At 37.6% G+C, this 26,712-nt stretch overlaps 1 protein-coding gene across 2 annotated transcripts in view; it reads right to left on the bottom strand.

The window, feature by feature from the left end:
• The window catches only part of KCNN2 (potassium calcium-activated channel subfamily N member 2), a 356,145-nt gene that overhangs the window by 13,454 nt on the left and 315,979 nt on the right, over nt 1-26,712 (bottom strand). For both annotated transcript variants that reach the window (XM_070412476.1, XM_070412475.1), the window contains 2 exons: nt 16,018-16,159; nt 4,144-4,254 (listed from right to left, as the gene is read on the bottom strand). In XM_070412476.1, the coding sequence (XP_070268577.1) occupies nt 4,144-4,254; nt 16,018-16,159 (253 nt within the window). The remainder of the gene's footprint in view (nt 1-4,143; nt 4,255-16,017; nt 16,160-26,712) is intronic.

Below are 26,712 nucleotides of genomic sequence, written 5' to 3'. Positions count from 1 at the left end.
CACCCCAACCAAGCAGGGGAGTTTCTTGCTTCTCAATCTGGAAACTAGAGTAAAATCCTGCCACATATGCTGAGGGTGATGCCCAGGACAAATACAGACAATGCTACTGAGCCTGTGCACTGGGATGTCACGTGCTCTCAGGGCTCTCACCGTGCCCACCGAGTTCTCCTATAGACCAGGTACGGGGTGGGTGAATGCTGTGACTGTGGAACAGGGCAAGGTCAAGGGATCCCTTCCTTTTGTGTTTCAAACCCCTGGGCTATGTGGCTAAGGACAATGTAAGCGCTACATAGAGTAAATCCTCTAGAATTTCTGTTCCCATGTTAAGAGACACACAAGCAACAGAATTACATAACCACATAATAGTGTTCTTATTATGGATCTTATTGGGAATTCTTAATAGGATTGGAAACACCCACAGTGGACATTAATATGTATAATTACCCTTCGTGGTACATCCAGCTATTTAAAAAATCTGTTCTTTCCAAAATGAAAGGATTCAGAGAGCTGAACTCCAAGATTTCCTCTTGGTTCAGACCTAAATGAATAGTAACAATATATTGCCAAAAAATACAGCATGATAAATACCACTTCTGTGAGGTGATAAACTTCAAGTCTGTTAGATAGCTGGTCCTCTCATACTAAGCCCAGTGACATGTTATGGCTATGATGCCTTCCTTTTGAAATCATCAGATTATCCTGTGTACATGTACCTATAGGCCACTTCTAAATTGCAGAGTGTCATGTAAACTTTTGGAATTATATAAAACTCCTTCATGCTGCTGCCCAATGAGTAGTGTGTCCTACTTTCAAATACAGTATTTTATATGGTTGAGGTAGTCAAACAAAGTAGTGTTTTCAGGGGATAGTTGAATTTTATATTTTTAATCTTTCATCTTAGCAACTATGTACGTTTTCTAGGTCCTCATCTACTCTTGGTTATCCCCCAGGAGTCATTCATTAATGATCATTAAATATTTTAGACTTTTTATTTAAAAAGTTAAAAATTCTAAATGGGCCCATTTAGACATCCCACAAATAAATGAATGGAATCAAGTTTCAAGTAAATAACACTCATTAAGTCGATGACTGTATAAAATAACTATTATTTTTGAATATTGTATTGACTATAATATCAATATTACAGTATTCTAAGCTAGAAATTTACCTTTGGTTCTAAGGCCAGTTAAGCATCTGTACCTGTACTTAGCGACATGTTGCCTATAAAAGCCAATCTGTCAGCAAGCCTGCTGGATGGAAAGTCTTCTCAAACCTATAAGAGACTGGTCCAAAGAAATAGGCAGAGTAGCTACCCTTTTAAGTAGGAATGAGATAAACAGAATTAATGAAGCACCGTGGAGAATTTGAAACTAGAACAGCATTTCTTACAAACAATCTGACTCATAACAGAAAATTACCAATAGGGAGTTTATCTAAAGTAACTAAGAACTTAACTGGACTTTAGGGGACTCATGAGAAAGAACACAAGTGCATTTTGGCCGAGCAGAGAAAACAACAGAGCCTTCATCCAATTTGCTTAAAAGAACAGTACTATAAAAGCATAACAGTCTCTGTCTCCTAGAATATGATATTTCAGCTGTCTATGCTTAGCAGTTAACACAGAACCCCAACTACGGTAAGTATATAGTATATTTTTGTTAAATGAATATCTATTAGTCCCAGGAAGGAGATTACAACAAATTCAGTACACTTAAAGATGATCTGTTAAAAGGAATTATCTCAGTCTCTGAATCCTTGGGCAATAACAAGCTAAAGCAGTGGTTCTCACTGTTGCAATTTTGTACCGTTAGGGGCCATTTGGCAATGTCTAGACGCAGTTTGGATTGTCACAAATGTGTGAGCGGGATATTTCTGCTGGCATCTAGCGTGCAGAGGACAAAATGCTGATAAACACCCAACAATACACAAAGTCCTGCAAGGCAATGTATTATTCGGTCCTAAAGGACAGCAGTGCTGAAATAACTAAATTAAAAAACCAACCTGGAATAGGAAGAACTCTGAACTTCACAAAATTCTTTAATCAAAGGCAGTATATAATAATGTTACGCTGTAGGTTTTAAAAATCAAAGCCTTTGTCTTTTCTAAAATGCTTTAATAATATGGATATGGAGTATCAATATCCCAAAGTAAATTTAAAGGAGTTACTTCTTTTCTTTAAGATAAAAAACTAAATGCCTGCTTGTGAACCAGGGGGAAATCTGCCTAAGCGTGACAGTTGGTTTTCTTATTTGTGATTCTGTCACATTTTTTTCTTCACTGTTGAAAAAACTTATATACGGTGTTTTAAGGTATTTTTCTGCCGAGTATCTTAAGTGTGGCATTAACTTAATTCCTGTGAAAGAATGTAATATCTTCATGGTAAAATTATTTGGATTATGCTCAGATTTTAAGGATTCTTTTGATATTGTACAACTTCTGTCTCTTAAACATAAACTGCACAGTACAGAACTCATCCAAACAAGTACATGATGAGGTAGATAAAACATCTGCTACAATTTTGGATTAGATGTGAACACACAATAATCTAATGTTTGTGTGTTTTCATTTCCCAGTACGGTATATCTTTGAAAATGATAAGAACCTAACTCTCCATTCAGCTCATTGACCTCTCCGTCTACTCTCCAAGTACTTTTCTGTAACATTTAGAAATTAGTTTGGAGAATGAATTCAGGAGTTGAGCAAATATTATGTAGAGTAGATGTTCCAAGGTGGTAAATCCAGTTCGAAAGCATGGCATCTAGATGATCATGGCTTTGATCATCCAGAACGTATGTGGACTTGCTAACTGCAATGAAGTCTCACAATAGTGTCTGACAGGTGAGACATAACTTATCAGGGCAACTGGAATTCATCTTTCCATTTCATAAATATTATCCAAACAAATAAAATATGCATTAAAGTGACTGATTTATTAGGAATTATTTTACCAAATTAAACATGACTACTTTTATACACAGAACCAAAGTCAAAAGTGAGCAAAAACTCTGAAAATGGAACTCTGCTTGAAATCTCTATTGTTTCTTTTATGAATGAAGTTACCAAGTGACCGTGAATTTTGTTATTTTAATGACAGCCTAATTGAATTCTACTTTGGGAAGTGGTTATGTAGCAAGATGACACTGCTATAAAGTAAGTTTTAGTTATTTTTGACCTTGGTATTTCAAGTGACAGCGGTTCTCAACCTGTGGGTCGCGAACAATGAAAATACATCCTGCATATCAGATATTTACATTATGATTCATAACAGTAGCAAAATTACAGTTATGAAGTAGCAACAAAAATAATTTTATGGTTGGGGGTCACCACAACATGAGGAACTGTATTAAAGGATCGCGGCATTAGGAAGGTTGAGAACCACTGCAAGGGAGGCTAAAAATTTAGTGTGGTAAAAATCATTTTCCTTTTTATATGATTTTCCTCCTTGATGTAAGTTACTAAACTTCTCTGCATCTTGGCTTGCATAATACCAGCATTTTCCTCATCAGGTTGTTGTGAAGATGAAACAAGTTTTTATACATGACACAGAGAAGTGGCTGGCAAAGGGTGAGTACTCTGTACACATGTGATTACTATTTTCCTTGAGTCTTTATAATTGGACATTGATTTCCCCTCCAGATGCTATTTTCAACATCTCTCTGATATCCTTTAAGTCATGGAAAGAGTCTGTATCTGCCCTCATACCTTGGAGTCCTAAACATTAAGGGTTATTGTTTATTTGTCTTTGCAACCCCAGTCTTTAGAACAGTGACTGGCTTATAGGAGGTCAGTAAAACATTTATTGAATCACCTTCCCATAAAATTTCTGTATTACATTGACACTGTATTCCTTCCTGTTAAATCTAATATTGGTCTCTTTCTATATTGCCAACTTAAATGTTAAGAATGACTATTTTTAAAGATTTATGTAGTCTATTTTTATCCTTGAGTAAATACCAAGATTGTCCAATTATTTCCTATTTGACCTAAAGTTAGGAAGAGTCTACTCTCAGAACCAATTCCATATTTTCACATTTTAAGACTAAGCCATGTCATTTTGGCTTTGGAGGTCAAGATAAAAAGCCTGTTATCCAACATTGAAAACACCTAAAATATTCCCTTTGCAGATAGTGGGTGGTGACTTACTCTTTTTGTCAGCTGAGTATCCATCATGAAGTTGTGCACATGCTTTTCTGCTTTGGTAAGTTCTAGCTTCCTTGCCACTACAGCTACCACCAGGGCTGTGCAACCAGCACCCTAAAAACCAGAGAAAAGAGAAACCCAAAGAGTTATTACTTTTACTTTTCGTCTTAGCCACAGTAGAACATGTTTAGCACCAAGTACATAAGGGTCTGGAAGTAAAAACACACCCCACTATAATATTCAGTATCTTTAATAAATACTATAAAAATGCATGGTCAACAAGCAATGTGTCTTTATATTGGGATTAAAAAAACTTAGTTCATAGATGTTAAGAACTAAAGCATGGTGTGTGAATCAGATACAGCTTAATTATAAAATATAGATGGTAAAAAAGCAGCTTGCTGAATGTTCAGAGTCTTTTTAAAAACAGAATAAATGTTATACACCTATACATATAACAGGGATGAATGCACAGAGTAGAAATAAGAATTGTCTAAAAATAATATTTCATAATCTTCTCTCAAAATAAGACCAGCAGGTCTTCAGGCCAATCAACTGTGATATACTGGGAATGAAGAGTGATGCATTGTACAACTTCCAACTGTTCTACATATATAACAGAAAGGTCACACTGATACATTAAGTGCTGAAGGTAAGAGAACCATTCTACGAGAGGGGTTTACCAGCACTAAGAAAGATATGGACCTTTTTTTAAAAATTATGGTCATGGTGTTCTCTGTGGTAACCTTGCTCCATGATCAAGGTACACATTTCAAGTCATGAGATGTGGGGTCATCTTGGCTGACTACGTACAGGGTCATGAGGCAAGGCTGGGGCACCTATGAGAGAGCTAGGTGAGGTCATGCTGCAGCCACTTTACTGGACCTGCATACAGCCAGCCCATTGGTAGGTAGGGAGGGGGCCGACGGACGAGCTACCTGGGTGCTATGAAGGGAAGTCCAGAGCATCACACAGAATCTCATCCCTGAAAGGACCACAGAGCAGTAGAGATTACCAAGCCATCTTAGTGGACAGAGGATGAACAGGAAGGTTAAGGCAAGAGCCCACTGAAGAGGGGCACAAACAATGAGATGTTGGCAATACTTCTGGGTCTTTCAACAGACTTGAATCTTTTTAAACCAGGTTTTAATAGCATTCCGTTTATGTGAGTCAAAATGATAGCAGCTCTAAAAATCACTAGTTATAATAACAACTCTGTACCTTAAAAATGTGGTGGTCTACATCTTAAACATCTAATATTTAGGAATGGTTATTACTTACAGCATATCCATAATATATTTTACTGTATTACAATTTTATTTCTAGAATATTTAAAGATAATGTTTAAATAAGCAAGTTAGAAAACTGTATTTATAATTTGCCCCTAATTTTTAAAAAATGATCCATATTTGGAAAACTGAAAAGAAGTAGTTAGCCCAACTGTGCAAAGTTATATTTCAGTGGTTGAAATATCAATAACTTATTTTGTTCTTTGTGATATTCTGTAGTCTGCATTTTCTATAATAAAGTAATTATACATTTAAAAAGTGACAATTTGTGGTTTTAGAAAACATAATCTAACCTTTACATATTAATCTTCAAAAAATTCAACCTAGTAAAATACTTTTGAATCACTTATGTTTTATTATATAATTAATAGACTCATTTTAATTAATAAATGTAATTTAGCCATTCAGTTACAGACCAAAGAAGGCATTTTTAGGCTCACTGGGATGAGTTATTACAACAAATCTGGCAGGAGAGCCAAGCTGAGAATGAAAGAAAATAAATACACTTTCCCTGTCTTCTACAACCTGATAACGATGACCAAGACATGGCCTTTTTAATGAGCCAATATTGTTTAAATACAATATTTCCAGAGTGTTTGAATTTATATGTCCTTCCATATAGCTCTATGAAGAAATCAGTATCCTCAGAAACGAAGTGATATTGATCACATGATCAGAGAAAGAGACTAGAAAGTATTTAGACATTATGTGGATTAACCTCAGATTCAGAAATGAGACAACAAAAATGAGTGAGATTATTCAGTTATGAACTGTAATTATCACTGATATATTCCATCCTTTATCTCATCTGATAATACCTTTTACCTATATTTTTATTTGTGGTCATTTCCATATCTATGAAGCATTGTATTTCAAAGCAAAACAAGAGTATCAAATTCACCTTATTTTATGATAAACTCTTACAGTATGAATGTTCAAAAAATTGAGCAATATGGTGAATGACCAAAATAAATCAATATTGTTCCTATTTAAAACTGATACAACTTTAAATAAGTAGTTCTTAAATTTAACTAGAATCACTTGAAGAGTTTGTAAAAATTCCAATGCTGAGAAGCTGTGCCCCCAACCAATTAAATTATAATCTCCAGGGGAAAAACTCAAGCATCAGAATGTTTTAAAGTTTGCTAGGTGATTCCAACAGAGTCATTGCTTTAGATGAGAAAGGATATTAAGGGAATATGGTGACCTACCGCATTCTATTTTGAACAAACAAGCTAAAGGTTTGTATCAGAGCCACTTCATCATAAAGACATTTAGGAAATGATAAACAAGGAAAGTACAGGCAGAGGACAGAGAGGTCATAAATGCCTGGGCTGCTGCGATGGTTTTCCTGATATTTTGTGTGGTATGTAGACGATGGAAGCAAGGTGACTTCAGAGCTGGGTACCAGTGAAGGAAAAGAATGGCCTTTGGAAGCAGCTATACCTATTTTGTTGACTTTAAAACATCTGCCACAGAATCTAAATAGTTCTGTTATACTATGAGGGGTTACTCACTCGATAAGTCATATTATGGTTGGTACAAATGGCTATCAGTCGCTTGACAAGTACAGCAGGTCCTTGAATAATGTCAATTTGTTCAAAGTCATTTCCTTATCATGTTGATGGGATGCCTGAGGAACTTAACTCCTGTTTATATCAATTAGCCTATGGTTAGATTGGTTTTGTTATACGTTGTTTCACTTATAGCTGACGTTAAGTGAGGACATACTGTACAGGATCACCTGCTACATGTATGCGCTCAGGTACTCCTCAATCAGTGAGTCATGGGAAATTCAAGGGTGGGGATTATTACTGAATAAGCAGAGAATGTAAAAATCTGAGGGACTTCTAATCGCTATAAAGATAGCTGTGAGCGGCAGCTGGCACTCTAACTTGAATATTGTTCTCCCCTGGCAGGTGGCCACTGCTGAGATCCTCTGGAAGGAAATCAAAATCCTAACAGGAGTGGAAAATCACTGGTATCAAGAGCCTTTGGAAACCTTCAATTTGTGTTTATTTCTGGGCTCTATTTTTCCTGCTGCTAGCCCATTTCTTGCTGCATGTTCTCTAGCTCACCCAAATCTTGTGCAATAAAATGAGTACCTTCATTGCAAACTGGAGAAACAAGTGAATCTGACAATTTATTACATTTATCCCTCATTCCATGATCCTAGATGCATCCTTTAAATTGTACCTCAAGAGCCTCTGTAGTAATTTAACCTTATGATTGTTCAAATGCAATGTCCTTTATTCCTTATCTGCCTTATTTTAATTAGGGAAACCATAAACTCCCTAGGTTGATTTGGTATAGGTAGAATTGGGTTTCAAAATAACTTACTCTTTCTGTTATGCAAAACTGGCTCACCTCCAAAAGCTTTCTAGGTTCAAGGTAAATTCCTGCCAATACATTAATTATTATAGTAATTTAAGTAATGATATGATGTTAATGTCCACTCAGTGTTTATTTCCATGACCATTCTGTTTCATAAAGTGAATAAGAATGCAAGTAAATACGCTTTCACAACATTTTTTTGTACCCATCACAATGGGTACAGAAACAGTTGGGACTAACATATGTTACTCTCTGAAATGAAGATCCCTGTATGCCTTAACAAGATGAGTCATATTCCTTTCAGCAAAGTCAGAAAATGTATCCTGATTACTGTTCTCCCATTTCACTTATGTTCTGAGGAAAACCTAAGCAAATCACAAACAGGCCACTTCAAGATGCTCAGGCCACCAAAAACTAAATGAAGACAATATATTAAACTAGTCAAGGAAAACCTGTATATTTTTTTTTAAAAAAATCATCTTTCTAACAAATTAGATATTGCTAAAGGGAGAAGAAGGGTAGGGAAGAGGGCTTCGTCCTTAGAAAAGATAATTATTAATGCTCATTACCTTATGCCAGACCAAAGTGAACTGAAAATCAGACAGCATAAGCTATATTTGACCCCAACACCTAGAGAGTCTTATGTAGGGTGTCTCCCAAAAATGTATACATATACTTTGAATAATTATGAAGGCAGTGTTTATTAAAATACATTTCATTTTCAAAATTGAGCTATCAACTGCTAAAGTGTATATACTCTTTTTGGACACCCTTTAGACTGCCAAATTAAAATGTAGTACTCTTCTCCAACATAGCACTGAAACTGTGAGTCATGTTGGTCCCTTGTTTCCCCAAGATCATTTGCCACATAATATTTCAAAAATTCAAAGAAGTGATATTTTTACTTTAGATAACTTGGTTATGCAGATCCTACAAATACTTCCAGGGATCATAACTTAAGATTACAAGCCTATAGAAAAGGGAAATTTAATAGCATACTGACTAATATCAAATTATAGTACAAGGCTATAGTAATCAAAATAGTATGGCACTATCATAAAAACAGACACATAGATCAATGGAACAGAAGAGAACCCAGAAATAAACCCAAGCCCATTTGGTCACTTCATCTATGACAAAGGAGGTAAGAACATGCAATAAGGTAAAGACAGTCTCTTCAATGGATGCTCTTAGGAAAACTGGATCACTTTCTTACATCATATACAAGAATAAACTTAGAATGGATTAAAGGCTTACGTATGACCCAAACCATAGGCACTAAACTTTTTAACACTGCTCTTAATAATTTTTTTTTGGATATGTCTCCTCAGGCAAGGGAAACAAAACAAACAAATGGGTCTAAAAGTTTTGCACAGGGAAGGAAACCATCAACAAAATGAAAAGACAATGAAATGGGTGAAGATGTGTATCAGTGATACATATGATAAGGGGTTAATTTCAAAAATATAAATAAGGAACTCATACAACTTAGCACCAGAAAAAACACCCCAAAATATCCTATTAAAAATGGTCAGAGGACCTGAAGAGACATTTATCCAAAGAAGAGAGAAGGTCATACAGAAGGTCAATAGACATATGAAAACATGCTCAGCATCACTAATCATTAGGGAAATGCAAATTAAAATCACAAGGAGATGTTGATTTTAGCCATTCTGACAGGTATAAAGCAATAAGTGTTGGCAAGGATATGGAGAAAATGGAACCCTGTCGCACTGTTGGAGAGGTTGCAAATTAGTACAGACACCATGGAGAACAGTATGGAGGTTCCTCAAAAAGAAAAAATTGGAACTACCATATGATCCAACAATACCATGGCTGAGTATTTATCTGAAGAAATTCAAAACACTTATTTGAAAAGACAGCACCCCTATGTTCACTGTAGCATTATTTATAATAGCCAAGATACAGAAACAACTCGTGTCCATCAGTAGACAAATGGATAAAGGAGTGGTACATTTATACAATAGAAAGAGAATGAAATCTTACCATTTGCGATTGCATGGATGGACCTAGAAGGTATTATACTAAGTGAAATAAGTCAGACAGAGAAAGACAAATACCATATGATTTTACTTATATGTGGAATCAAACAAACTGATGGTTGGCAGGGCTGGGGGTAGGTGGAATGGAGGTATGGGTGAAAAAGGTAAAGGGATTAAGAAGTACAAATTTCCAGTAATAAAAACAGGCATAGGGAATATAGTCAATAATATTATAATAACTATGTATGATATCAGATTGGTACTATACTTTTTAGAGTGATCACTTTGTAAGTTATATAAATGTCTAAGCACTACATTGTACACTTGAAACTAATGTTTTATGTAAACTGTAACTGAAAAATAGAGAATTTTTTTGGAAAACACACTGAAAAATGGTATCTGGAAAAGATTCAACATTTTTTTTTTTGGAAATTCCAGAATTCTCACCCCAGAGAATGACTGCTAAAAAATAATAATGTTCAAAATATTTTGTGTTAAATTAATTATCTTCCTGTGTACAATGGCTCCTAAAAGATCAAACTTGTTTGATAGCCAATTTATTAGGCTATCAGTAATTCAAATTTCTCATAATATAGTTAATTTGAAAAAAAGCATGCTTTTCATTTAATATACACCTAAATTAAACAACTTTAAGATTAAATTTCATTTTAAAATATCAACTTGTCCTCCAAACAAAAGGTAAAATGAGTATTTGCAATCATTGCCCATTTTTCTGTCCCTGGGGTTGACTGACACAATATCCTGGAGCAATAAATACATTTTCGCTGCATCTGCCTGACATGTATAATTATTCTTTCATAAAACTATGTAAAGCAATCAATTCTGGCAAATAAATTCTATAGAACACTCAGCTTTAATATTATATCCCATTAGACTTTTGCAAGATCTCTGTAGGTTATAAAAATAAACAACATTCAAGGGTATTTTGAAGACAAATTCCCTCATGCCCTACCTCTGAGGATCTTCAAATACAAGTTGATATTTGTTGATAAGAGGGTAGAGATCAACTCAAATGTCCTTATCTTAAGGAAGAGAGGAGATATGTGTGGGTTTTTTTAATTCAGTGATAAAACCTGGGCTTGGGAAACCCAAATCTTTAGAGTCATTTGCCTGTTCAACTCATTTATGTTCTTTGGCGCTGGAAAGAAGGAAGTGCCACATAAAACTGGTCATCAGTAACGAGTCATCCCTAGGTTTATCTCTCCTGATAAGCAACAGTGTTAAAGGGAACGTATGCATTTTAGAGACAGGAAGGGCAGCTCTGCCAAGTAAATATGCTGACAGTTGAGAAAAATTAGGTGCAATTATACGGACATGTTGAATGCTGGAAGGCCACACTCCCAGCGACACTTGCTGTACCTGGAAGAAAGCAGCTGTCTTCTTCCCTCAGACATTTCCGAGGGGAGAAGAGAAGGTCTGCTTAGGGCACTGGTGGGGAATTGAGCCTTAAGTCTGCAAAGGCCCACCCACCTCTGCTGCAGCTCTGCACAAAACAGAAACTATTGTAATAACTTAAAGATACTCTCTCCTCACTGGATTTTATTCGATGAGATTCAATGAACACACCAGAGAAAGCCCAAAACAAACAAAAAGTAAAATAACCTCTTCCAAATTACTATTTGGGATTAACCACCTCATGTCAAATTGTATAAGACATGTAAAAAAGACCCTGGGTTGGTTTGTTCGTTCCCTCCCTCCCTCCCTCCCTCCCTCCCTTCCTTCCTTCCTTCCTTCCTCCCTCCCTCCCTCCCTCCCTCCCTCCCTCCCTTCCTCCCTTCCTCCCTTCCTTCCTTTTTTTTTCTTGCTTATTCACACATGCAACATCCAGGATGGCTGTCTGTAGTCTACTACCCCCACTGGCATAGGAAAAAATTCTTAAAAGCAAAGACAGAAAGTAGCAGAAAGTCTAAATCACACATGTCTAGGGATTTATAGATCACTTTAGAGGTCTGCTTATCTGATCATCTGTGTCCCTAAAAATGGGCAGATATTACTCTATATTTAAAGATAATTATGCTAAAGAATTCCATCATCCATGCCTATATGGTAAGAGCTGTTATAATTTTACAGAAGGAGAATAAAAAAATTTACCAATGAGGCTATATCCTACTCTTGAAACATCACACACAAGTTGGGGGCCAAAGTAGGTTTACAGTTGTTTGTGTGGAAAATAATGCAATAATTAATATAAGAATAAACTCTGTTTTGTATACTCACAACTGTAAACTTTTGCCCCACCCTGTATATTCATAGATAAAAAACTAAAACTTTCAGCATGTATTATATCTATGTACAAACATAAAATGGTAGATAGGATAATTTTTTAAGTGTTAAGCAAAACAATTACTTTCTCTGTTATAAAGTTGGAGATACTGAGAAACTACCTGCTGCTGCTCACAGAAACCTAAGACACCATGCTGGAACAATGTTAGTTGCCTACTACCTTAAACAAAAAGTATAAAAGCCACTTAAAATTGAGGCTATCATAGGTTACCATGACATTCATAATAATAAATCTTCATGTCCTTGGCACCTTCTTAAAGAGAGGAAGGACAGAAGAAACAGGTATATACAACCTTCGTGGCTTTCTCTTGAAGGTTAATGAGAGACTTGGTCTATTAGGCAATCCTATGCTTTTAAATCCAGGAAATCCAGGAGGGAGGAAGAGATCTTTGTCTCTTAAGTTCTAATAGTAGGTGGGTCTTGGTAAAAGGAACGTTTATTCTTGCCTTGTTTTATCTATCACAATGGATTTCTGTGAGAGCGTTTCAGTATCTAAGATACACTTACCTTAGTATTTCCATTATCATCTATGTATAAAATTATAAACACAACCTAAAAAATTGTAAGAAAAGCTTAGCATGATGGTCTTGGATTCACAATTTACATTTCAGGTGAGAAGAGGTTATTTTTGATAAGGCCATTTGTTTCTTTTTTAGAAATATTCTGGAAAACTCCTCATGGTTTAACAATACATTTTTGCTCAGAGCACTGCATGTTAATATTAATGTCCTTGGCTCCACAGAATATAACTCATGGCACAAATTAAGCTTTAAAACTATTAAATTACAATTTAATTTTGAGTTTTACTAATGAAATATGAACATCTATGATGATGCTAAGAAATAATTCATTACTTTTATTAGCTATATGAAGAAGCAGAGCTAATTTCTTTACATGTACATTTTTGAAATGGGAAAGCTCTGTAGGTATTAGCATTTAGATCAATTGTATTTTACTCCAAAGTGAAAAAAAACAAAGGTATAAATTCTATCAAAATTTCATAAATGAGAGGATAAGAAAATCTAAATGTAAAAGCACAAAGACACACAGCACTTCAGAAAAAATATACAAGATGGTTCAGGAATTACCCTGGCCTCTCTCAGGAGTGCTGTAAATTGTATTTCTTTTTCACAATTTACTAAACTAAAGGGCACGAGGAGGGAGAGAGACAGAGACAGAGAGATGACTCATGGGAAATCTGCCTATACACATTTTACCTAAACATGCATTGCAAAAGTCCAAGGGGGAATAGGCAAAAAACAAAACAAAACAAAACAAAAACAAAACAAAAAAACGCTCGAAATAAAAACAAGTCCTATCTGGCTTAGATAACTCAAAAGTGACAAACTGGTATTTAAAGTTCCTGAAAATAAAAGAAAACAACATTTGTCTGACAAAACAGAAATGCATTTCATCTAAAGGAAACTAACCTTTTATATGAACTATGAAAAAAATTACTTTAGAAATCTATACTGTCAGCCAATACTTTCCATACTAGTTTCTAGCTAACCTCCATTTGTAAGCTCTTGCTCCCCAGGAAATTATATGGGATATAGTCAATTCCCAGAAGACTACTTGTCTCCATGTCTTGGCTCAGGGATAAAGACAATCCAACTCTACACAGTATTTCAAATAGGCTAGTCAAAGATTACAGCATTTCTCTAAAAACAAGCAAATGATCTTTGATGGGTCAATTAAGAAAAAGTCTATTCTTTATGATGGGGATGGAATGAGCTCCTTAGCCCAAGGACTGTAGGACTGTTTCACCATGAGCTTAGAAGATAGGACCACATCACTGTAAATTTAACTGCACATAACATTTTTCTGCCCGTATCGATTAAGATTGCTTTTGCTTATAACTTCTACTTTCAAAACAAAGTAAAACTACTAGTAAAACTTAAGGAAGTAGTTCAAGCACCTAAATAAAAGATTTGTGCTGTCAGATGAAATTTTGAAGGAACTGTTTTTGAGACATTAAGGACAAAGAAAGAGAGAAAAGATAAAAGTACCACAAGATTCTGGCAAAGTTAACTTTAAATTTGGCTCTGATCCCATGGCAAATGAGGCTGTTTGCACAAATCCTGACTCATACCTAATTCAAAAATAAAGTGAGGGACATCTTGCCAAAAAAGAACACCAAGAAAGTTGTTTCTAAAAAGCATGGGGGAAAATACTGCAATTATTGGTTCTATTTTTTTTTATAAGTAGTATTATTCTTATCCCTTGTGGGCTTGTTATGGACCCTCCAAAAATACATCCATGCAAATTTTGTTTTCCAAACCATTGTATTATATAATAAAATGCTATCTTTTCAGGAAATAATCCAATAGTAAACACAATGGACCATAACAATTGTAATGAAATAAAAGTTCTCTAAAATTCACAAAACTATAATTTTATTTTACAGTTAAATTATGACCCAAAATCATATTTTCCACAATTGGGACTTGGAATGGTCATCTTCTTACTACGTGTGACCTTACCATTGGAACTGGATTTTATTTTCACTGCAAGCTGCCTTTTCTCAGTTCAATACTACCAAGTGGGAGAAGATTGTTCCCACCTCTCCATGCCACAGACTCAGTCCTCCTAGCTAGTTCTGACTCTTGGAAAAACCTTTGGGCAGCTGCTGGGAGGGTACATGCTGCCCTGGCCACCATTCAAAAGCCATCATGTGGGAAGCCTGCCTCTCCTTGGGCAGGAATGCCTAGCTTCAGAAATTCTGGGAATTTCCTGCCTTAGCAGTTCACTTCCTTGTGTAGGCAGAAACCAAACAAATATCAAGATAACACTCTTCGGTATAATCAAAAGCAGATAAGGAGACTCTAAGTCACTCAAAATGGTGCAACAATTTGAAACTGCCTCTGGCTTAAGCATTTAAAAGTTCATACAACATTAATAAATTTTAGATGGCGTGTTGGCCTACAATTTTCATATATCTAACACAAATAGTACACGTGGAAGGGGCAAGGAAGGTATCTGAGCCTGCAGGCCTCCCCGATAAACAGTGGCAGGTCACTCCAGGCAGCACACCTTTCTCAAGTGCTCCCACAAGACCTGTCCCCAGCCTCATGCCATGATGTTTTCCCACTTTACTGTGCACACTCCTGGCCTAGTAAACTTGCTCAAATGTACCGCGCTCCTCCTTGCCTCATTATCTTCAAACCATTTCCTCTTCCAGAATGCCCTTCCTTCTTCCCGCTTTGCCTGGCTACCCCGCTTTCCCACCTCAGTGAAAAGTTAAAAGTCAACTTCATGGAGATCTATTTCTCTGAGCAGATCTCATCTCTCAGTTCCCAAATCAGATCAGAAGCTTTACTTCCTCATATATTTGTCACAAGTGTGATTAACAATTGTTTGCTAATTATTTTAAGTGCAGGTTCTTCCCCTACACGTTTCAAGAAGGCAGGGCAAGAACAGTTTCTGTCTTCTTTTGCTGTATTTTCAGTATCTGGGCCAGGGCCTGGCACTCAACAAATATTTGTTAAAATAATAAATCTAATCTAATCTAACTGATAAAATGTCATGTAATTCTTTAACCCTTTTGACACACTTCACGATTCTTATGATCCATATTTTACAGATGAGGAAAGTAAGACTCAGAAGAGAAACTTACTCAAGTCCACACAACTAGCAGGAACTAGCAGAACCCAGACGTACAGAAAGAATGTTCTGACTCTGAAGCTGGAACTCTAAGATATTTTGTTCATCAAATTAGTGCACCGCCCACAAAGAGCAATCTAGCAACTCTATGTCCTCAACAGAGCTGCATGACCAGAAGAAAAAGATCAAAACTGATGTCCTCTCCCAACACAGAACTGATTTATTACATGGTTTTCCTGCTTGGGAACCCGAGTCGCTTACAACGATTTCTGCACATGGACCCAAACAGTTGAAATGCCTTCTTGAGTATAAATAAAAGAGATTGAAAGTAAAAAGACACTTACCATAATTCCAGTAAGCAAACAGACTCCTTTCCCACAGTATGTGTTAGGTACCATGTCACCATAACCAATGGAGAGAAAAGTTATTGATATCAACCACATTGCTCCAAGGAAGTTGCTAGTAACATCCTGTTGATCATGGTACCTGAAAAATAGCAAACAAAGCCAGGCCTTTATAATTAATCTACATTGTGGTTGCTAAGGCCAGTTTGATTCAATTCAATGAATTCACTAAGTATCTTCTATAAACTGCTCTAGGTTTTCAAAACTCTCGATTATAAATTTGAGGTTCCACCTATGCAATCTGAAGGACAGCAGGATGTTCCACAACTTTAAAAATAATCTGAAAGAGAAACTGTAAAATATAAAAACTATTTTCTCACTGGTGTAAGTTGATAAATGCATATTTATCCTTGAGCCCTGCCCTGGCCCATGGTAAAGTCTCATCATTCCTTGATGCTCATTGGTGTGTCTAACTTATAGGTCAATATGCAGCTGCCCGATCTCAATCCACACCTTTGTAACAGCCAGGCTGTTCCCTTTGCTTAGAGTGTCCTTTGCAAACTTAATTTCCCTAATTGGCCTACTTTTAGTCATTTTTCAATAGAAATTCAAGTGGGACCCTTTCTATCTACTCTTGCCCAAGCTCCCTCCTGTGTATTTCTCCCTCAGTATCCTGTGTATTTCTCCACCATAGGACTATGCTGAACTGTTGACCTAGAGGTCCTGCACTAGCTGTACCTTTGATCACATAGTCCCTGCCAAGAACCAGAGCGTAATAAAAGCTGTTGCCTCAATAGTTGCACACACAGAGTTATAGTAAGGGGAGGGATACAATTTATCCTGATTATTCTCTAAAGTGTCGAGTTTTTCTAGTGAGGAGGAAGGTGTTTATTTCAGAAACATATCCTATAACGTTCTGCTTGAATTAGCAATACTAAACAGTAACCTGGCCCACTCTGTGGACACTGCTATCCACATGCGTACAACCTGTGGGTTGTTTCCCTAGAAGAGCTTGCTCTGCATGCATGTTCTATGAAGTCATGGGGTAGAATGGCCCTTCTTTTGTCTCCATGACAGTCAGACCCCAGACTCTGGTCACCAAAGGCCTTTCTTGCTCATCACCCAACTTCTTGTAAGGATCACCCTTCCTGCCCAGCTTTCAGATGCCAGTACGGATGGCTTTCCTTTTTTTTCCTTCTTATTCTTAACGCTATCTGATAATCTCTGATAACTTCCTGGCTTGCATGCACTCAGTCCTGCCTTAAATTTGGCTCACTGTGCTGCCAGAGCTATGTGGTAAGGAGGCTGCCCCCTGGCCTGAGCCCCAGGATTGAGCCCACATACAACCTACACTGGGCCAACGGGTTCTGTGTGCCTTTCCCCCTGTCCTTCATTTAATGGCAAGGCTCCTGCTGCTATAACCAGAAGTTTAGAAGGTTCACAGAATATGAGCTTTCCTCTGTAGTATTAGTGGATCTTACTGCTGTCTTTGGATACAGAAAGACCCATGCTTATTACTTCTGTACCTTTGTTTTTTCCCAAATACAGCAAGAGAAGCTAACAAATAGTATTTCAAGCTACTCTGGTCTAGGGAAAGAGAAAACCTGTCCAGAATGGTAGATTCCCAGAGTAGGTAAGAGAGAAAACAATCACTGTATCTTCTGAAAGAAAAGCCAACCCTTGCTGATGAGCATCCTGAGAGTTTCTGGTTGCAGAAGGACAGAATCTCCCACCATTCTACCCCAGGGACTGCCACCATGTCCTAGCTGTGGACTCCCCTCTCCCAGAATGGCTTGGCAGAGAGACTTTCATTGCCAACAGGGAGGCCAACAGGTATTCCTGGCTTTCCAGGAAGACAAATAAGTGCATTTCCCCTGTTAAATAACATGTACATACGAATAGGGTGATGTGGTCCATGCTATCCTTCAGCTACAATATGAGCTCACAGGCTCTGTGAAATGCTCTGGGAGCTGCCAGGCCTGTGTAATGGGGCTTCCATGACAGAATGTGGTTTTCATTTCAAACAAGCCCCTTAGATGTAAGCTTTGGATTCTAACCCACTCATGACCTTGCGGCTCTGTCTAGAGCATTCCTCATTAAGTAGTTGCCTAAAACAGGGAATGCACTTCCCTGGCATGGGTGTGGGCAATACAAAAGAAGGGAGGCAAAAGAGTTCATACCCTATTACAGTGATTTTCAACCTTTTTCATCTCATGGCACACATAAACTAAAATTCTGCCATACACTGATTCATTCAATACTGGATGGGTATTGGATGTGTTGGCTGTTGTCTTTTTTTTTTTTTTTTTTTTTTTTACAATCTAAGGGAAAAAAGATCAGTGCCACTGACTAAATAGTCAGGTATTACACACGGGTTGAAAATCAGTGCCTATTCAATATTTAATTGTGAGACAGTCTCTTCTTAACAAAGTGTGATTTACATAAAGATCTGATGCATTCAAGAGTTGGTGGCCTTAATTCCCTGGTGCATAGGAAATATTTGTTGAGCGCTTACTATGTGCTCAGTTCTTGACTTGCATTCATTCGCATTTTACACTAATGTTTTAAGACATGGGAAATCTGAAACATGGCTGAAAAAGTTATAGTCTTCCACCCTTTCTATTTCAACAGTGTCCTCAATCACTAGACTTAGAAAACGTGACCATGCCTGAATGAAATCTTTAAGTTATTTCTATTCAGGAGTGACTAAAACAAAACTGCTGGGCACATGGTTGTCCTTTGGTAGAGCAACTACAAAGAGGAGTGCAAGAGCTCATATATAAACACAGGCCCCTGGGGGCACCTTCACGGCTGGGGCCCACAAGGAAATCTCAGTTTTGGCACAGGTTTGGAAGACTGTTCTTCCTGTAGCTCTTCTCATTTTCAAAGTTGGAAGCAGTAAGTGACTTTGAAAAAATAAAAGCATTCACTAAAACATTTAGGGAAACTGACTCCTTTTTAGTTGCTTACCTTTAATTAATACAGTTTTAAATACACAAATTTCTTCCGTCCTCATTTGACTCTCTGCCAAATACTCTCAAATATTGTGCTATAATTATTATTTAGTCAATATTTATTATATGCTATGCACATTACACTGGGTCAGAGATTGTAATCCCATATTGAAGGGCCTAATTAGAAGTAAATATCTTTTTAGGAGTTGGTATTTTAGAATTTGGGATCCAGTGGTAAATTAACACACACTCTCTCTCTCTCTCTCTCTTCTTTTTTTTTGCTTATGAAATAATAAACCTGCCTGAAAAATAGCTCAGAATGGAAAAATGATATCTTATGCTAACATTGGTGCTATATTCAGACATACTCAGTTGAGAATAGTCAAGAAGAGGTAGGTAATTAGGGACCATATTAGATACTATTAGAATAATCAAGATTTCTTTCTTGGCAACTCAGACATAAATATTAGACTTAACATGATATTAGCATGTACTTATATAGAAAATCCTTACACTTAATTATAACATGGGATTATCACTTAGAACACTGCCAGGCTTTGAATTTATGTCAGATTCACACCATTGCAAATGATTAATATGTATAACTTCAATGGTTAAAACATTTCAAAACATTTCTTCTAAAATTTCATGTCACACATTTATTCAGACTATTCCAATCCTCTCCACAAGGAGAACTGTTCTGAGAAAGACATAAAGAAATGACTCGGATGGCAAATTTCCAATTCTGCTCAATATGAATGCTGGATTAATTAAAAATACATTAAATAAATCCTGTCTGGGTAGCTCAGTTGGTTAGAGCATCATCTTGATACACCAAGGTTGGGGGTTTGATCCCTGGTCAGGGCACATACCAATGAATAAACCAGTGAATGGGTAAATAAATGGAGCAGCAATTCAATGTTTCTCTTTCTCCCTTCCTCTACCTCTGAAATCAATAAAAAAATAAAGTAAAAAATACATGAAATAAGATTAAACTTAGTGCAAGAAATGCCTGATAACCTCAAGTTTTTAAAATAAGGATTTTGGGGTTTGAGGAGAAGACTTAGTGAACTGTTTTACAGCACTGCATGACTCATAGACTTAAAGCCTGTGAGATCAGCTTTAAGGATTTAAAAGAAGTACAATGTTGCTTTTCTTAGTTTCCATTCATTTCTTCACTCATTGCTGACTGTGCGTCTACCACTGTCTCTTTCTTTAGATCATAAGTATGACAGCTTTCCATAATATTTGTTTAAATTCACAGAGATTATCTTGCCTCTGAATGAGGCAGCCTCTGCCCAGCACGCCTGCACCACCCTCAGCACCTTCCATAAGTAACAGGACCTTTGGCTACACTAATGGCTGGCAATGACGTCATCCTCTTTCATGGCCCTCTCTGCAGGTGCACTACCCTCTACCTGGAACCACTGTCTCCCATCTTCCTAGCCCTGATTTGTACTTTAAGAATCTGCTCGTGGATCCCCTTCTCCAAACTCTAGATACTAGTAGCTTTTGGTCAGCATGACCACTAGTACTCTCTTTGTATCCCAGGAGCTTCTTATAGATCAGTGGTTCTCAACGTTGGCTGCACATTAGAATCACCTGGGAATCTTTTTAAAATTCTGATTTCTGGGCCTCATCCTCCGGAAATTCTGTTTCTTTGTTACTAATGTTGTGGCCCCACCCCATAACAAAGAAACACTTGAAAATAATTCAACACTGGAGGTTAATAGCTGACAAACTATGTTCCTTAATGCTTTTCTACTAAACTTACTATTAGCATTATAAATGGTAAAATCATCTCATCTTAATTGTTAGCTCTGATCTCAAATATTAGCCTTAGTTATATAGTAAAAAGTATTATGAGGATTTAAATGCAAGGGATCAATCAACCATCAGCTCTCTTTTCAGAAATACACTAAAATGGTAGTAAGGCTATAAAAAAGAGGTATAAACTAACAAGAACAAAAAAAAAGAAAGAAAAAAGGAAAGGATAAATCAGAGAGAATAAGAAATAACACATTTTTATACAATGAAAGTATAAAGGGAATTCTGTTTCCCGCAATGATGGAACAAGGGACTGGATTTACGCATATTGTTAAGACAGCTACAAAACCAGAAAAAATATTTGTAACAATAGTTAACAAGACATACATAATCTAGTAACAAAGAACAGTGACTCCTGAGAGATGGTAAACGACCAAAGTGAAGAGAATCTCTGGAGGTAGCTCACGGGGAAAACCAGGTAGGCCCAGTGAGGGTTCCCCCAGTTGAAGGACAGAGCTGAGAATGCGGGGAGTTCACAGACCCAAAAACCAGAGAGGACAAATCTGCACAGAGAGGGATCCAGAGACCCACCAAGGGGTCTTGATTATTCAGCTGAGTACTAACTGATCAGTACATGCATGTAAAACTATCCAAGGATGGAAAAGTGGAAGTACTATATCGAAAGTGGTACAGAATCACTTGAAGATAGGTTGTAGTAATTGGTGTAACTTTAGGACGAGGATAAGACTGATAATTCAGTTATAATATGCCTAAATATATAGATATGTTATAAACCCTAAAAGAACCAATAGAATAATACATAAGAGTAATAACTGATAACTAAATAAAGAATACCAGGTATATGATGGAATAATAAATAATCCAAAAGGAGGTTGAAATAGAGAAAAATATGAATAAAGAATAGATGAGACAAGTAAAAAGCAAACTGCAAGAGGACTAATTTACCAAGCATATCTATAACCACATTAAATACAAATGGTCTAAATACTCCCAGTTAAAAGGCACTAACAATCAAAGAATCCATGGAAGATTCACAACTTGGAGATCCCATGGTGAAAACAGGAGAATTGATTATATCTAAATATGTGAGATAATAGATGCTCAGGTTCCTGCCCATACCTGCTACACCAGGTAACTAACAAGAGATAGAGGGTTTTTTGCTCTAGGGATAGACTGGAGATTCTAACCCAGGACACAGTTAAGGTCAGAAAAGATGTTTGGGGCTGAAAACGTGGGCTATAAATTCAAGTTTCCAAACTGAACAGTAGCATTCCTAGTTTCCTTTCTTCATTCCCTATCCCCAACCCTATATTAGAATTAACTAATACAGAGAAAGAATACTTTTTCTCGGTAGACAGAACAGCTTCAGTGAAAAGATAATCACATACTAATATCAAGAATTCTCTATCAAAAAATGCAGCTTTCCACCTAGCCACCTTACAACGAATTCATTGCACAATAATAAGCTCCACTCACCAAAAGAACAGCAAAGGATCAGCACACAAAAGAAAAAAATAAACGGGACTACACCAAACTAAAAAGTTTTGCACAGTGAAAGAAACCATCAACAAATTAAAAAGACAACGGAGAGCAAGGGAGAAGATATTCAACAAAGATACATCTGATAAGGGATTAATATCCAAAATATATAAGGAACACACATAATTCAATAACAAAAAAACAATAAACAATCTGATTAAAAAATGGGCAGAGAACCTGAATAGACATTTCTCCAAAGAGGATATGCACAGGGCCAATAGACATCTGAAAAGATGTTCACCATCACCAATCAGAGAAATGCAAATTATACCACAATGAAATATTACTTCACACCTGTCAGAATGGCTATTAACAATAAATCAACAAACAACTGTTGGTGAGAATGTGGACAAAATGGAACCTTCTTGCACTGCTGGTGGGATTGTAAATTGGCGCAGCCACTATAGAAAACAGTATGGAGGTTCCTCAAAAAATTAAAAATAGAATTATCATATGACCAAGCAATCTCACTTCTGGGTATTTATTTGAGGAAATCCGAAACACTCATTCAAAAAGACATATGCATTGCAGCATCATTTACAATAGACAATCTATGGAAGTAACCTAAGTGTCCATAACTACTGGATAAAGAAGAGGTGATATATATATATATATATCTATATATATATATCTCACCATAGAATTCCCATAGAGCAAATTGATGGTGGCCACTTGAGAGAGGGGTTGGAGGGCTGGGCAAAAAAGGGAAAGGGATTAAAAAGTACTGATTGCCAGTTATGAAAATAGTCCCAGAAATGTAAAATAACAGCATAGGGAATATAGCTAAAAACATCAAAATAACTATGTATGGTGCCAGATGTGTACTAGACTTACTGGGTGATCAGTTCCTAAGTTATATAAGTGTCTAATCACTATGTGCTATACTTGACCTAATATTATATTTCAATTGTAATTGAATAATAAAAAAAGAAATACCTTAAAACAAAACAAAATCTAAACCAAACAACAACAAAAAACCTGTATGAACACAATGGTACCATATGAACATATTATAAAAAGATCTGAAAGGTCTAATCAGCATTCAGGTTCTCTTCGATAATGGGGTTTAGTGAAATATACCCAGGTTTAGGAGAAAACTTCCAGGTCAGAGAACCATGGTAGTAAGTCTGGCTCCTAAAAGTGAGATGGAGAAAGACCACAGTGTGTATGTATCCATCATGAGAGATTCCCCTGGATGGAAAACTCCATGTAATCATAGGTTCTCAATCCTAGTAGACCTAATGTCCTCTTTTAATATTTTGAAATGAAATTCTGATAATGTAAGTTATCTATATATGTGATCTATAAAACAAAAATCAATATACTATCTTAATTGTGATTTGGAGATGTAAAATAGCAGTAATTTACAATAAGTCTTGTATTTCAATATCTAAATTCTCAGGCAAGGTTAACCTGAAGACATAAGAAGCATTCCATGGATAGCACCTACATGTAAAAGCACTGGAATACAATTTAGTCTGATGGCTGGCAACTCAGATGTCACAGGGGCACTTCCATAGCTGATGGGATTTTCTGGGATGGGAACAACTTTTGGTCAAATTACAAATAAACAAATGACAGTTTTCTTTCAATTTACACACTATAAATTATAGCATCATATAAAAATTAAGTGGATATTACAACTGAACAAAAACATTTTGTTTTTATTTAAAATGGATTTATGTCTAAACTAAGAAAATTAGAAACAGAGTTTTTGTACAGAGAATGTCCAGGAGGTCAGACCAAGGTCGAGTGGGATGCAGAACAGTTCTTTGTTGAATGGGAATGTGCAATGCAGTACAGAGTATCCCTGGCCCACCCAATGACAAGCAAAAAAAAAACCCCAAAAACCTCTCCACAGATGAACAAAACAGCCCACGTGGCCAGTACTACCGCCACTGAGAACCACTGGTCTAGAGTCTCAGGGCAGCTGGACTCTGCAATGGCCCTCAGAAAACCTGGAGAGCAGTGAAGCTAGAAAACTTGGCATTTGGGGATAAATTATATTCTCAAACCTTTGCTACTCCCCAGGAAAAAAAGAGATATCAACTTTCAGAGCAATGTTATAACCAGGGCTAGCGTTTCTGACCAAGTTTTTCTCCCCTTCTGTTTCTTTACTAACTTCCTAGCCAGTAGTTATTTTAATTATCTGGGGCAGCTAATTCCTCCAGCTCCTGCTCTGTGCCTGCATCTTGCACATACTGGGAGCTCCTCCAAGGGGAAGGTGGAGACCAGGAGACAAAGATGGGGCCATGCTCAGCAAGAACTCAAGATTCCCTTAGCAAAAAGTCAATTTTTCAAAGACACTTAAGATAGTTCATGTCAATGTGTGCCCGGCTCAGCTGACTGCAGACAGAGCGTGTCTGCACTGGCCTGGCGGCCTGTGGTCTTAGAAGCTTCCTACTCATCCATGATTTTCTACCTGGCGTCAGTAAGCAGACAGGCCCACTCTCCTTCTGGGAGGCCAACAAGAGCAGTGGGACAGACAGTCACTAGGTGGCAGTGCCACACCAGTTTAGCTCCAAGGCTGCTCTGCTGCGTTTGGCTTGACCAGTGCCAGAATCAGGATTGAGAGGGGACATTCTGGGGAATACCTTCAAGGGAAAGCCCCCCCTCCTGGGCACCTGGAAGCAGGTGTTGCTCCATGTGGGAAATAGGAGACAAACAAGCCGGGGCCACTCCTCCACCCAGCAGCCCTCTTAGGGACACCCTTGAGGCATGCGTGCATATGTCTGGACTCTGACTCCATTCTGGATCCGATCTAACATAATCTGAGGTGGCAGCATGTCTCCATATTTCACCTCCCCCCTCCCCCGCCGAGATTTTCTAGACCAAAGACCAGGCTTTGTTTCCTAAATCTGTAAGAAAAAAAAAATTCCTGTGGATTTTTCTAACTAGGCCATGTTGGAATTGAACCAACATTTGAAGATACAAAAGTCAGGGTCTTTTTTAGTTACTCTGAGATCGAGTCAAAGAAGGACTGCTCTGGATTCAGAGGTCCTGACCCACCTCTGAATTCCCTCGTGACCCAAAGCAGTGAGTCCTAATGTGTGAGCCTTCCTTCCCTCCAACGGGAGGATCATACCAGATACACAAAGGATGGATGGCTGTGAGCGCTGAGCTTACAAAGCACCATCCAAATGCTAATAGACCCAGAGACACAGAAGCATGGACAGACTGTTCAACCTCAGAAGGAAGGCAGGGGAGACTAGGTGGGAAGAGACCAACCAATGAACTTGGATGCATAGACGCACAACCCATGGACACAGACAATGGGGTGGTGAGGGCTTGCGGGGGGGGGAGAGGGGGGCCAAAAGAGGTTAATTGGGGGAAAAGAAGGACCAATGTAATACTTTCAACAATAATGATTAAATAAGCACAAACAAATGCTACTACTTGGTCAGTTCTCACCTCTGTGTTCTCCATTGTGTAAAAGTAGACAAAGAAAAGTCATTACTTTTGCGCATGTACCTTCTTGCACACAGATAAGGTGGCAAATGTTAGGGCTTTTCTGAGCATAGGCAGCTTTTAGTTTTTTGCTCCTGTATACCCGCCCCACATCCCTTTGTCACTCACTGTCAGTGAACACAGCACCACTCAGATGTAAAAGAGCAAAGGGACTGCAGAGAGGAAGGCGGGCAAGGAGGCGTGAGTCAGGAGCTCTCTTGGCAGAGCAAAAGCACCATGGGGTGAGGGTGCGTCAGTAAGGCGAGTAGGAAGCAAAAGGGATGCTCAGCAATAAGAAGTCCAAATGAAAAAAGAAAAAGAAAAAAGCTTGCAACCTTTCTATGCCATTCTGTTGTCCCGCCTCTTCACTGCCCTTCCTCCCACCAACACTAGTACTTCCATCCCTAGGGGGCAGGCGGGGGGAGGAAGGTACATCTCTGTCTAGTATCTACCATGTATTTCTGAGAAACTTCTGACAGGGCTCCTATGTAGGGCTTTCAGTCAACTGAGAAAGAATATGCCCCAATGATCCAAATCAACCCAGCTCCAAGGTGCAACACTGACAGTAGGCACTTATCATAAATGATTTCTAAATTTTTAATTTTCCAAGTGCAGCAAATGAAACTTCCTACTTAGAAGTCTTCGCCTCCAGCATTTCCCATTCCAGGCTATGCTCCAGGGAAGCAAAACATTCCTGAATGTCATCGTTTTATTCCTCGGAGAGAAAGAAGCAGAGTCAGAAAACTGAGCCACCAAATCAAGAGTGCAGAGAGCTGTCAGGGACACCGAGCTGAAGGTGACTCCAACGAGGCTAAGGAGAAGGACCGCAGAGTTCCTGAGAAGGTAGTTTTTGAGGTTTACCAGTTAAATTTCCCACTTAATTTCTAAAAATTAGTCCTAGATTGCCAACTAATGGCACCTTGCTTGACCCAACGTAGGTCAATTACAGACTGCAATGCCACACGTC

The sequence above is a fragment of the Myotis yumanensis genome, unplaced genomic scaffold (genome assembly GCF_028538775.1).
Source record: "Myotis yumanensis isolate MYYU_CA2020_CCGP unplaced genomic scaffold, mMyoYum1.0.hap1 SCAF_4, whole genome shotgun sequence".
Taxonomy (NCBI): domain Eukaryota; kingdom Metazoa; phylum Chordata; class Mammalia; order Chiroptera; family Vespertilionidae; genus Myotis; species Myotis yumanensis.
This window is presented reverse-complemented; position numbering and strand designations above follow the sequence as displayed.